The following is a 14633-nucleotide window of genomic DNA, read 5'->3' on the forward strand; positions in this document are numbered from 1 at the left end:
ACACACACACATACACACACACACACACACACACACACACACACACACACTCTCCTGTGACAGTACAAAATGTGTAAGACTCTTCTTCGGGGGACATAAAAGTGTCTTGCTCAAGGACACTTGGACATGGTCTCCAAGGGACGCCCCCCTCAATTTCCCCCCCCCAGCCCCAGCTGAGGGCCAGTGAAGCTCCTCCTTCAAACATGTTCATGACCCGCTTCACTGCACAATCCTCTTCCCCAAGAGCCCAGACAATCTCTCAGTTTCTCTGTCATGTCTTTGTTTTTTTACGTTTGACATTTTTAGACTACAGCAGATCCCCGCTTTTCACAAGAGTTACCTTCCGGGACCGCCAGCGAATGGCGAAAAACCATGAGTAATTGAGATGCCCATGAAAATGGCTATTTTCTCAGACCGCCCCCTCATTTGCGACATTTGCGCTCAAGGACCGGAATACAAAGCGCAAAATCGCAACGCTTGAGGAAAAAACATCACCTGTATTATCACATATTATTACAGTGTTCCCTTGCTACATTGCGGTTCACCTTTCGCGGATTCGCTCTTTCACGGATTTTTTTTAAACTGCAATTTTGTACTTTTTTTTAACAGCGTATGAACTTGCATTGTGTACTGCATCCTTGTGGTGTATAAGAATGATCCATCAGTTCTCTGTTGCATGGGTCTGTTATTGTATTTACTACTGGTACCAGTAGAAGGTGTTGTATACTAATGTGAGTCGAAGGCGTGTCCAGACGTGTCCACTTCATCTCAGTATGGACAGAGCCACAACAAAGAGAGAACACGCCCATTCTGTTCTGCGTTCTGATTAGCTGTAGACCCTTGTCAATCAATCTCCATGCCTGTTTCCTATTGTATGATGATACATGCTGAATGTAGGCAGAAGTTACGCGGCTGTAGGGAGACTGGAATACTGTAAATGAATCTCCAAGGAGGAATATGTTTTAACAGTGATACAAAGACAGGACAAGCCACATGATCAGAGGAGTGAGTCACTTAATTTCTTGTGTCCAATCTCGTAAGTTGATCATTAAAATTCAAACAAAATTTGAACTTTGACAGTGTTTAAAGAGAGAAATGTGATAAACTGCAAACGCCTGTCTGAGAAAAGTGTATATGGTGAGGGGTTTTACAGCCTTAAAACATATGTAATAATTGTACAAAAATGTATCCGGCTACTTTGCGGATTTCACTTATTGCGGGCTATTTTGGGAACCTATCCTCTAAACGAGGGAACATTGTATCCCATATCTTATGGGTTCTGAACATAAACCCCCAAAAGTCACCGAGCGCTCCTTTTAATTAGCCTCTACCAGCAGTTTGAGGGATCATCACAAAATTTGGGGCAGACGTCTATCATGAAAGGACGCACAAAAAAGTCTCAAGAATCCATGTTCCAAAACAAACAGGAAGTCAGCCATTTTCATTTGAAGCAGCCAATTTGGGTAAAAACCATGGGTTGTACTTTAACAAACTAGTGCTAGGAACTTTGACCAAATGAGCCCAAATTAAAATCACACATACTAGACAGTTGGGCGATGATATGTTGTAAACCAGTTTAGTCTACGCCAGAGGATGTGGGCGAGGCGTTGATGAAGACGATGCCTCGAAGATATACATAAGTCACTTCCTGAATTTGTCTCAGCACCACTCGACAGGAAAGGACAATTTTAAACAAATTAAAAGAAACAAATTTCCTTCAAACCGATGATACTGGTGTTGAGTCCTGTGTCCCGCGTGCCCGCTGACTCATGTGAAACCCGAGTTGTGTGGGGGAGTGAGGGCCCGCTCAATGCTGCTCGCAGCTTTAATTTCATGCTATTTTTTCAGACTTCATTTTTTTACATTGTCTCTCTCTCTCTCTCTTACAATAAACCCACTATAAGATTCTGGACTGTTTGTATCTTTGGAAGGGGGTAACAACCTACACAATCAGCAAGGGATCAAATACTTATTTTCCCCACTGTAAATAAGTCTAAATAAGTATGTGACTGTGTGGGAATATACAGGGGTCACTAATATCTATGATAGAGAACCAAGCCCAACCAGGATTGTCGAGCTCTGCAGTCTACTGAGTGACACTGGAATATTTTGCATGCTTTTTCCTCCTATCTTTCAGTGCTCATAATTGCAGCCGTGCAGAAACTTGAACCCTTTTACTGCCTGAGATGTTCCGCCGGGAGTTGGTCCACGCCAGGCTATGATGAGTAAATGAGTCGGGCCGGCACAAAGGCGCTGAGAGTCGACACAGGTGTAAGCGATAGCGTGCTATTCCCCTGCAGGCCAAAGAGGCGACGTGACGGAGTAAATGGGGTCAGCAGCTCAAGGACTTGAAAGCCCAGCTAAACATCGTCCATCATTGACAATGCAACAAAGCCACACAGGAGACAATAAGCCATGGAAGATTCACTTTCTACAACATTTAAGATATATTTTGAGCTGTGAATGCAAAAACAATAGTTTCACATGCAGACTCTGGAATCATTGCGCACCCCTCCCCCACGCGTGATGCTGCTGAATCAATGATGTCTTTGTGAACACACCAGAGACAGCACAGAGATGCTAACAACTTTGCGGCTGCGCTTTTACTCAACGCAACAGCTGCATCACAGCAACTCTCTGGAGTAAATGCCAAATTGCTTGCCGGTATTGATTATGGTGATTGATTAAAGTCCTGCGTGAGGACTGCAGCGTTTGGTTATTCACAGTAATGATACAACTTTGTGTTGTGATAGCTGAGAGCTGGACTGTGACGAGCTACAAGGTCTGTCTGCAACATCTTTATCAGCGTCAACTCTTTGGAATATACAGAATATTTTGAAACATAAGACTGGCGGCTTTGAGATATGAGGTCATAAATCATAAAAGTAGGAAAGTTTATAGATGGGTATTCACATGGGCTTTTTTAACCGTGGGCTTGAGAGGCTTTTCTCTGCATCTATGAGGTCTATATGGATGATCTTGGTATCAAAGTAAATGGAGGACTTATATATAGATATTATAAATGTAAAAAGGTACATACAGTGGTGTGAAAAAGTGTTTGCCCCTTTCTGATTTCTTATTTTTTTGCATGTTTGTCACATATTTCGTCAAGATCTGTTCGTGTCTCTATTCATGCCTGGATGATGCCGTCAAGTGCTCAACAGATTTACTCTGCCAGGGAGAAGTGTGACATACACTTCCCCTGTTATACAAAATTTATTTGACTTTGATGCTTGTTATTAAGCAAATTTGGAGCGACCGGACCGGAGCAGGAGGGGACAGAGAAGAAGAGAAAAGGAAACATGTTTGTCACACTTAAATGTTTCAGATCATCAAACGAATTTAAATGAGTCAATGTCAACACAACTGAACACAAAATTAAGTTTTTAAATGACACTTTTTATTTTTGAGGGAGAAAAAAATGGAAACCTACATAGCTCTGTGTGAAAAGATGATTGCCTGACAAAGTGAAATAGACCAAAAGATCCTCAATAGCTGGACATGCTGAGATCGAAAGAAATTCAGGAACAAAACAAAGTAATTGAGATCTATCAGTCTGGAAAAGGTTACAATGCCATTTGTAAAGCTTTGGCACTTGCCAAGTTTAGGGTTTTGTGTTATGAAATTATTCATGAAATATGCTGGTCTCAGACTGCTTGCTTGTTTTTGACATTTGCCCATTTGTGGTTTGAATTGCCTTCTGTTTTTGTAAAATTGGTTTGACTGAGCTTTTAGCTGACTTCGTCTGGTTACACATGCCAGTGATGTGCGGTCAGGGGAGGCAGGTGAAGCGGTCATCATGAAAAGTAAAAAAATCAAATGATAACAAAATAAATAATATTTGCACATTGAACTTACACATAGATGCATTTTCTTCCGATTTTTTTCACATTTTCTAAAGTAAAAACTGCTGAATTTGCATGTTTGAGCTGGAAGGTCCTTGTTACTGCCGTCCACAGCCCACCAACCCACCAACCCACCAACCAATAGCAGCAAGCATTTGGAAAATGGAAAGATGTGGTACTCTCCAGTCTTACTGCTATTATTAGTTGTGTGGGAATATTTTTTTTGGATGATGTTGCATCCCCTGTGCACATCGCTTGTGTGAGCTTTCTATTCAGAAATCCCTAGAGAACCAGTTCGGGAGGGGCCCTTACTAACTGGGTGGTGACGATGGGTGGGAGCTTGCAACAAATTCCTTCTGCGCTCCAGTAGAGATTGGGACAGCACCGCACCATGCCCCTCTTCAGTTATTGCCTCTACCTTTGCTAATCTATATATACTTATATAGTGTAGCTTAGATAGTGTTCTAACTGGGTGTTTTTTTAACACATACTGTATAAGGGAAAATTAAGGGGTACAAATAGGCCCTCAATTAGTGAGAGCTGACAGTCACTAGGACATACACCATGTGCTGAAAATGTGCGATATGATACATGCTTACATTGCCTACATATACTGTAGGACTGCTGATATGCCAGTTAATAAAGTGCACGCGCTACACATATTGCTATGATGACACTGTTATGCTGTGTTGGATTGGTGAACCTTTGTTACAGCTTTCACTGAATTGAATTTGGGGGCGCACATTCAAACAGCAAGATGTTGGGTCTGGGCAATCTCAACACCTCACTATCCTGTGTTGTTGTGAGGCGACTAAAGGTCACCTCAGTACGGGGACTGTTAGGATGGAAAATTTTCCACTCTGTTTTGGGTAAGTAATGCAAGATATTTGTGGTAGTTCATAACAGAAAGATAACACGAGCAGAAGGTGCCCTGTTACTTTTAATTAATCTCTCACATACACACATAGTTTTATTATGAATCATCCCTTCTGTCGTCTGGCTGAGAGGCTCAGCCCACCCCCTGACCAAGGATTTGTTGAAACCAGATCAGACCAATGCATCAACAAACAGTTAACAGGATGTTTTCTGATTATTGGGACTGCCTCCACAGCAGGCATATGAGGAAGAGGAACTCAGTTTCAATTTAGAGATCGCTTGGATCTCATTAAGCCTTGGTTGGTGGGCTGAGCGATTCTCTCCAGTGCTGGCATTAAAATTGCTTGTATCTACTCCTTTTAATATTATATTGTAAAACTAACTTGAGACTCTTAGCATTATTTCAAAGCCGGTAGGGCAAAAGAAACTGGGTGGACTTAGCCCTGATAAAAGGGCAGCACCAGCATTTATTTTAACTTTACTGAAATCCAAACCACAGCACCAGCTAGAGCTGGATTTAGCAACAAGTGAAATGCATTCAATATATTTTGGTGCTCTGCTGAATGAATGAATTAATTTGACTGCCGAGATGTAGGATTATATATCCAAGATCAAAAACTTCCCCAAAATGGACACAAATGCTTTTCAGTTGGGACTAAAAAGTATTTGTTGTATATTTTTCATCTTGTTATGCTCAAAATCAGAGGCCCCCAACTGGTACCGACGCATTGGCAGGGCAGAGGAAAACTTTTAGACACAATGACTACAATTATTTCAAATAGCTTTGTAAATAACTCCATAGAATTTTATGTAAATGCATGTACATTTTGGAAGTTAAAAAGCCCATGTTTTTGCCTGTTTATGTTGTTTAGTTTCATTATGTATCTCCGAGCGTGTTCAGCCGTCCTTTAACGTAGAATAGGTCCACCAGAAATGTGCTGGACAGCAAACAGGTCCATAGACTCAAAAGTGTTGTCGACCACTGCTGTAAATGAGCAACCTGCATTAATATAAAAAAACCTCCTAAGGCAGTGAACCATGAACCATAAACCTCACCACATGTCACTGCAACATGAATGCAAACACTCTGCCGCCCTGGACTGGAACAAATGTGTGAAAAAAAGTGCCTTTCGAGTGCGGTTGTTATAAACTACTATTAAATCAAATTCAATCTTGTGATTCTTGAAATTGAAAAGTATTCAAAAGCCTAGTTTGATGGCAGCCCGGGTTGTGCGGAATGTGACATTTATCCAGCTGTCAATCATGCTGTCACGCGTTATTTGGCCAAGGTTTGCTCTTTGTTGCTGCATTTCATTGACATTCGGCGCTCGCTTCCTTCCTGAGTGTGTCCCTATTCTCTTTTTAGGTGGTCTTCACAACAAATCGGCAGCACAAAAGGAAATCAATTGAGGAAATTTCAGATGTAGCTAATTGAAGCCACAAGACGAGGCGGTGCGAGGAAGCTCTTTGACTTATCGGTTGCTCGGTGAGCCCTGCGCTTTGCTTCACTGCTTTGATCTGATCGATGTCAGAGCCGGCATCTGTGGGGTTTGCAGGTATCTGAGAATAATAAAGGACCGGCGGGGGGGGACAAGGTGGCCGATGGAGAGGACCCCCCTCATGCTGGGATGTTCTGATGAGTGGATCAAAGATGGGCTTGACAAGGTCATGATCTGTGGGTGGCATCAAGAAACCGTCAATACCAGTCCATGAGGAGCCGTTAAGGATGAAGCAGAAACATTTACCTTATTGATTCATGAGGACGCTTTCAGCTTCACCTAAGATGAAAGAGCTGCTTCCATACACAAATGTACTTCTTTACTTCTGTTTAGTCCGACCACCTTTTAGTTCAACTACTGTCCTTCCACCAGAGATTAAAACTACATGTGGACATCCCACTTCAAAACTGAGCTTTGTGCACTGGGAACAGAACAGGACCTTTAGAGTTCTAGCAAAGATGGAAACACAATTACCACAATATCTTGCCACAATTAAGATTTATGGACAACTAAGGTCTCTAGTCTAACCTGTCATTGATTCCTTCATTGATTAAGAGCTGTGTCCTAAGGGTGTAACTATAAGTGTATTTTGGTACGGAACATTTGCAGACTTGCCAGCCTTACTCACCCTAGATTTTATACATTGAGATCCATTTTGTGTTGCGCTGTTAAAACAACAGAATGTTTAATAAACAAAAATTAGCATAACGCAATCATATTATCCAGTCTCATGTTGATAGTTGTATTAAAAACTTTAAAATGATCTTTCAAAGTTGCACATATTATAGATAAAAACTTCTTTCCATCTGTGATTAATTGTGATTAATTACGAGTTAACAATGGACAAAATGCAAAGAATCCACTTTGTTAAAGCCATTCTATGGAACGCGTTTTCGATGAAGCGTCAATCAATGCACAGAGTGAACTCTCTTGCTGCCTGTTTGGAGGTGAGAGAAGAGGAAAAAAGACACGCATGTACAATATGTAATATATGGAGACCAGCAAAATATCCAGTTCATTTTCATTTTTCCAAACTAAAAATCTCATCGTGTTTTGATCTGGAGACACAAATCTCGTGCCACCTCTATTTAGTCATTCTGATGTTTGGTGGTGTTTTCCAAATGTTGAAAGACACACCATGACCTCACGTTTCAAAGTCGAAGTACACAAGAGTAGAACATTTGTGCTATTTGACACACCGCCCTTCAAACTGTATCTGTATCTATATTCTCATATTGCTCCTTCACGGCGTTGTCTCTCCTGTCTTTCATGAACAGAGCGAGGGTCTGGACTCCGACCCCATTAGATCCCTGAAGATGCTTGCTTTAATCCCGTAATTAGCTGCAATTATCCGCGTACATTGAAGAGACGTGATGTTGTGATTTGCATTCAGGTGGTCGTGCTTCACTCATTCAGGACCTTTATCCTCTCCTCTGGTTCTTCTCATTCCGGCTTATCTCTCCTCACAGTTCTCCACCTGCACCCTCCTATCTCTTCCCCCCTCCTCCCTGTTATTGTCCACAGACCAGATCATCTGGTCTCCCTCCTCAAAAGCGAGGGGGGCAGAAGAGGGTTAAAAAGAGAAAAGACAAGAGACAACAGAGCAGGATGGGACGTGACAAGAGCCCCTTTAGATGTTGCAGATGATGCCTTTAATCCCCACAATAGCTGCAATTATAGTAATTATCTCTAATAGCAGTGCATTGTGTGCAGCCTCTGATATGTTTAATAGATGATGCCGCATCCCCGCCGCCTCCGCCGGCCTGAGAGCACAGAAAGCCGAAATTCATGTTAATGAGGGACACGAAATCAAGCAAAGCTCACGAGAACTGCATGAACAGCTTTTCAAGCTGTGGGTCAAGGGCCGATGGATGTCTCATAGACAGCATTGAGTGGTCTCCGCCGTGTACGGTAATACTGGAGGTGAACGTAATTCTGGAGGAAATGTGCGCGGGAGAAAGGAAATTTTGTGAGAAGATGGTGCCAAAAGGACATGGCTTGACGATAAAGACATGTGAGGATGTGAAAATGGTGGAAAACGCAGCTGAAATACGACATTAAGAAGTTACTAGTGCTAATGTTGTTTAGTGACATCATCTCTCAGCATTCAAATTCCATTTATGATTAAATTAATTTAGAAATGAAACATCCCATAGGAATAATAATAATAATGATGATGGATTAGATGTTATAGCTGTTTTCAAAGCACCCAAAGCGCTTCAAAATGAAGTGAACCCATTATTCATTCACTCCTCAGTCACACACTGATGGTGGTAAACTAAATCTGTATCCACAGCTGCCCTGGGGTAGTCTGACAGAAACGTGGCTGCCAATTCGTGCCCACGGCTTCTCCTTTCTCCTCTCCACTTTCATACACCAGTGTGGGCAGTACCGGAGTCAAGGTGGGTGAAGTGTCTTTCCCAGGGACACAACGACAGTGACTGGGTGGAGGTTGAACTTCCAACTTTCCGGTTTCTGCACAACCTGCTCTACCTCCTGAGCTACTGCCACCCCAGGAAGGGAGGGAGCAATAAAAACGCTTTCAATTAGGGCTGTCAAATGATTACAAATTTTAATCAGATTAATCACATTTAAAAAAAAAAATTAATCATGATTAATCACCATTAGCAACTATGCCTGCAGGACAGGATTATATACAGTATATTTGTATATATTAACAGCTCCAAATGAAGTGAACATGTCAATCAAGCTAAAAGATACCACACAAGTCTAAAAATCTATTTGTCTAACACTAGTTTCTTTAATAGTACCAGAACATTTGAATCACACTTTAAACCGTGTTGTTATGAGCAATGAGGGGTTGCGTTCAAAGACATCACGTAATTTAAGGTAAATTTACTTATTTTCAGTGTATTTTCCAGGATACTTAAATGTAGCAAATTATACATCCGAATTAAGAGTTACGCAGTGAGTGATAAGAGTATCCACTTCATGTTTTCTTTATCTTCCTGTTTATTTACACACACACACGTATTATAAAGCTGTTTTTGTGATGTTGAGTGCTCCTGAATGCATGTTGCGTTCTTGTAATGAGATTGAGGAAGTATCGTTCCCAGGATGAACGGATGAGAGAAGCATTTGAGTTGGAGATACAAACAGTATATGGTGTTGCAGTTGTACTGCTGATGATGTGTTCAGGTCAGAATGAAGTTATGAAAGAGCGTCAGACAACGTTAATTACACTAAAAAACATTAATGAAATAAATTAGTTACGCCGTTAACAGATTATTTTTGACAGCCCAATGTGTTCTATTCAGCTTTGTGCTTGACTTGAACTCATTAAGTCCCAAAGTGATGTATACCAACACACACGTGAAGGAACTAGCCCATTTCCAAAAGCTTATTTTTTGCCATTAAAGGTCATTTTGAAAGCCATTTAAAAACTTCCCGTACATCCTGGAGATATTTAACTCAATAGTATTTCTGCAGAAACATGTACAAGTATTATGTACAGGTATTAGGACTTTCTACAGCCTGTGTATTGTCTTTAATGGAAGTTTAATGCCATTTTTCTTGCTAACCCCACAATAAAATACACACAAATGTCACACACGGAGACACTGGAGTACTGGCCTCATCCTGAGGGGGTGGGTGTGCGTGAACACAAAGGTGCTTGTCAGTGTCGTCCTTCCATAGAAAGAAAAAGCCAGTGTTTTTTTTTGTTGTTTTTTTTTTATAGCAGCAGCACCAGCTGCAGAGCAGCAAGGGAAATACATGAAATATATTTTTATGCTCTGCTGAATGAATTAATCAATTTGACTTGCAAGATGGATGATTATACTAATATTATATCTAAACCAGTGGTTCTTAACCTGAGTTCGATCGAACCCTAGGGGTTCGGTGAATCGGTCCCAGGGAGGTTAAGGCACAGCGGACCCATCGTGTCAATTCGTGATGACACGCCGCCGCTTAGCCATCACAGGCTGCAGGTAATCACATTACATTGCTTGCCTTGGCCAATCAGTGCTGCGAAGAATTTAGCGCACTCATAGTGCGTTCCATTTGTACTTGGAAGTCAGAATTTCCGAGTTCCTAGTGGGAACACCCGACTGAAACGCCCCCCGAAGTCAGAATGTTCAACTTGGAAGTCAGAGCATCCACACCACCTCTGAGTTAACAATCAATGATGGCTGCCTCGTGTGTAAACGATAAAAAATATTGTTATAGTGTGAAGTTTTTCTGACTTGGCAACTGGAACGCTTTTAACTCGGAGATCACGTCATTCTCACTCCGACTTCCCAGTTCCAAATACAAATGAAACGCACCATCAAGTAGTCAACGTGTGACTGATGTGGTAGTACGTCGTGTGATTTAGTTCTTAATATTTTAATCCATACTAACTATGTCGAGCAAAAAAAGGAAGTGGTCGGACGGATATGTACAGCATGGATTCACATGTATCACGAACAGTGATGGGAGTCAGTGTCCTGTTTCTGTCATTTTGTGCACCAGTAAACAAACATATACCTATATACAAACATATACCTATGTCTTGAATTTGAAAAAAATATATATTTTATTTTTCACTAAAGAAGGGTTCGGTGAATGGGCATATGAAATTGATGGGGTTCGGTACCTCCAACAAGGTTAAGAACCACTGATCTAAGCTCACCAGTCCAAGCTCACCAGGAGATGATCAGACTTTTACAACAAAGTATCAGAACTATTCCAGGAGAAGGATAAGGTGCATGTAATTCATGTACAAATAAAAGGTAAGACCACAAATGTTTTTAAAGAAAAAAATAAAAAGAAACTATTTCACAACAACATTTTTAACACAAGTGAATTATTCTGTTCTTTTTCTTGCTAATGAGCAACCTGTATTAACATTAAAAAACTCCAAGGGAGTTAAGTGCCTCACCAGCCATGAACCTTACGTCCCTGGTTACAGTCCATTAAAAACGACTTATTTTTGCATTTCACAGATGAAAAGACAGAAAACCAGCTCCAAGTACTGCTGCTGAATTGTCCCAATTTCCAAAGGCCAAGCAAAGAAACGTGTCTCATTGCCCAGAGTGAGTGTCAAAAAAAGCACTTTATTCTTTCGGGATCATTTTTGTCATCTTGGGGAGCAGCGAGACAGACAGCCAAAGAGATGGAGGTCAATAATTCATTAGTTGGAAGGTTCAACTCAACTTTAGCCTGAAGAAACCATCTCACACACACACACACACACACAGAGAGAGAGACACATACACACACAGAGCCATCTATTCCAGTAAATTCCTTCCCAAAGAGCACGTGAAGGCTGTCAGGGAGTAACTCCACGGACCACCTGCTCGCATTTCCACACAGTTCTTGGATCACGCTAAGAGAACTTTTTAATAACTTCCTCTGACTCTTAACATCAATTCCTGGATATGGGTTATACGTTATGTGAATGGAAGCTGGCAGTAACATGCTGAGATAAAATATTAACTTACCACTGAGTAGGTCTGATATTTACTTGATTTTCCGTAGACCCATGAATTTCGCTTTGATATAGTTCATGTTATTATCTCCTTGTGCAGGGTGAGGTTGCAAAGACCTCTGATCTACTTTCTGTGGTCCTGAACTAAGAGCTAAACTACAGAAGACTCAACAAAATCACTGCAAGAACTGGACCAGGTCTAACTAAGCACATGCTAAAGTAATGGAAGAACCAGTCCAGCTAATCAACTGGCTGATCTTTACTATTTGATCCCACAAAAAACATTTCACATCAGTGGATGGTCTGTGTTCGAGAACTGGTATGATGGACAACTGCTGACTCACCTCGTACTGCGTGATGATTCCGTTGGTCTCATTGGGAGCCTTCCACTGGAGGAAGATCTTTTCCTCGTAGGGCGTGTTCTGCAGGGACTCCATGGGCACTGAGCCAGGCACTGCACCAGAACATCAAACACGTCCACATGAGTACCTACTGGACCTTTCACGTTCTATGTCACAGGATTTGATCCGTTATTACCGCCAAATGACTGCAATTATTTGGATTATGACCATGAAGGTGAAGGTTAGGGAGTGCCTGAGCAATTTAGAGGAATCACCAGAAACCTGAAAATCATCACACTGAAACAACTGAAATCTTTCTAGTAACAAGCGTGCCAAACTGTTTTTTTGTACGTTTAACCAAAGACACTTTGCGGCGTCTTTGAGTGCGAGTGTGAGCAGACATGTCAGATGTGTTGTCAGCACGTGAAGCTGCGAGCACTCACGGTGAGTACGCGCTACAAACATGATGACTGTTCACACCTTCAAAACTGCACACTAACGGTGTGGATATCCAAATTCCTACTGCAATGTGTGATCATGTACAGTCGTGGCCAAACGTTTTCAGAATGACACAAATATGAATTTTAACAAAGTCTGCTGCCTCAGTTTTTATGATGGCAATTTGCATATACTTCAGAAAGTTATGAAGAGTGACAAGATGAATGGCAATGAATTGCAAGTCCCTTTTTGTCATGAAAATGAACTTAATCCCCATAAAACATTTCTACTGCATTTCAGCCCTGCCACAAAAGGAGAAGCGTTAACACAGGTGAGAGTATTGACAAAGACAAAGGCTGGAGATGACTTTGTCATCCTGATTGAGGACTAAAAGATTTAAAAAGAAGAGTGGTGCTTAGTATCTTGGTTTTTCCTCTGTTAACTATGGTTACCTGCAAGAAAACACATACATTCATAATTGCTTAGCACAAACATGGCTTCACAAGCAAGGATATTGCTTCGAGTAGGATGGATCACGAATTTCATGGAGAGACAGTCAGTTGTTGTGAAGAAGGCTTCAGGGTGCGCCCAAGAAAGTCCAGTAAGCGTCTGGACTGTCTCCGAAAGTGGATCTAGTTCCGGGATCGGGGCACCACCAGTGCAGCTCTTGTTCAGAAATGGCAGCAGGCAGGCATGAGTGCATTTGCTCGCACAGTGAGGTGAAGACTTTTGGAAGATGGCCTGGTGTCAAGAAGGGCCCACAGAAGGCACTTCTCTCCAAGGAAAACATCAGGGAGAGACTAGTATTCTGTAAAAGATACAGGTATTGGTCCTGAAGACTGGAGAAAAATCATTTTCTCTGATGAATCCTCTTTCTGATTGTTTGGGGCATCCAGAAAAAAAACTTGTCCAAAGAAGAAAAGGTGAGCACTACCATCAGTCCTGTGTCATGCCAGCAGTAAAGCATCCTGAAATCATTCATGTGCGGGGTTGCTTCTCAACCAAGCGAGTGGGCTCACTCACAATTTTCCCCAAGAGCACAGCCATGAATAAAGAATGGTACTAAAACAACCTTCGAAACAACTTCTCCCAAGCATCCAAGAACAGTTTGGTGACAAACAATGTCTTTTCCAAAGGCAAAAGTGGTAACTAAGTAGCTTGGGGAACAACATAGTAACATCTGAAGATCTAAAAACACTCAAATTCTCAAAACTTTTAGCCACGACTGTACATGTGGGTTTGCCTGTACTTCCTGTCCACTTTTCTATCTAGTGTATATATCTACCTACCCATATAAATATCTAAAGGGGGTGTAACAAATACATGTATTCATATTCAAATAGAATTGGCAAACAGCTGTACTGAACTGAAAACTCTGTACTGATTTCCCACTCTGCACTCATTTCAGGTGAAGGACAGAAAGTGTACATTTGGCATTGCCATGCACCTCCACAAGCCCGTATAGTGTGACTAAAAGTGGACTACATTTTGGACGATACAGCTGACCCTTGCCACTACGCTCTTCAAATTTTGCAGCTTCACTCTATCACGGCTTATTGGTGCCTAACATCCCAACAACAAAAACAGGGAAGTTTACATCCATTGTACCATATTTTTGACAGAAGGCATAAAAGAATGCGGAACAGGGTTCCTCTTCGGAGACCGACTGAACTTGGCTAAACCTTCGTTTGCCACTAATTGCTCTGTCTAGCACTGGCATTACAACTACTTGTATCTACTCCTGCTGTAAAAAAAAAAAAGATCTGTCCTTGAGCCTCCTCGACTCGTTTAACAGCTGTGAGAATAGAAGACTCTGGGGGGATTTCCACCCTGTAAAAGGGCCGGTCTGAACAGTCATTACTAGGGGTGTACCGATTCATTCACTACATCGATGCATCGATTTATATTCCTATGATTCAACTACATCGATCTGGATTCTCAAGATTCCATTCAAGACGACATCTATATCGATCTAACATTGTTTAAAAAGTAATCAATCGATTGAATCAATACTAGAAAATGAGGCATTGGGTTTAAGCACGGCAGGCGTTATATGGATGCGCTTTTTTTTAGCATTTTTAATGATAAAGTCGTTAAATGTTACAGTCTGGATGTCAATGATGTCATTGTCTTCCAGGTACGTGGTGGTCATGGGAGCTGTAGTTGACATGTGAAATACAGTTGATTCGCTTCTTTTTGTTTT

The 14633-nt window shown here is 41.5% G+C and overlaps 1 protein-coding gene across 11 annotated transcripts in view; it reads right to left on the minus strand.

Moving 5' to 3' along the window:
• The window catches only part of ptprt (protein tyrosine phosphatase receptor type T), a 230476-nt gene that overhangs the window by 111946 nt on the left and 103897 nt on the right, over positions 1-14633 (minus strand). For all 11 annotated transcript variants that reach the window (XM_054784610.1, XM_054784608.1, XM_054784609.1 and 8 more), the window contains exon 11: positions 11996-12105. In XM_054784610.1, the coding sequence (XP_054640585.1) occupies positions 11996-12105 (110 nt within the window). The remainder of the gene's footprint in view (positions 1-11995; positions 12106-14633) is intronic.

The sequence above is a fragment of the Dunckerocampus dactyliophorus genome, chromosome 8, assembly GCF_027744805.1.
Source record: "Dunckerocampus dactyliophorus isolate RoL2022-P2 chromosome 8, RoL_Ddac_1.1, whole genome shotgun sequence".
Classification (NCBI taxonomy): Eukaryota; Metazoa; Chordata; class Actinopteri; order Syngnathiformes; family Syngnathidae; genus Dunckerocampus; species Dunckerocampus dactyliophorus.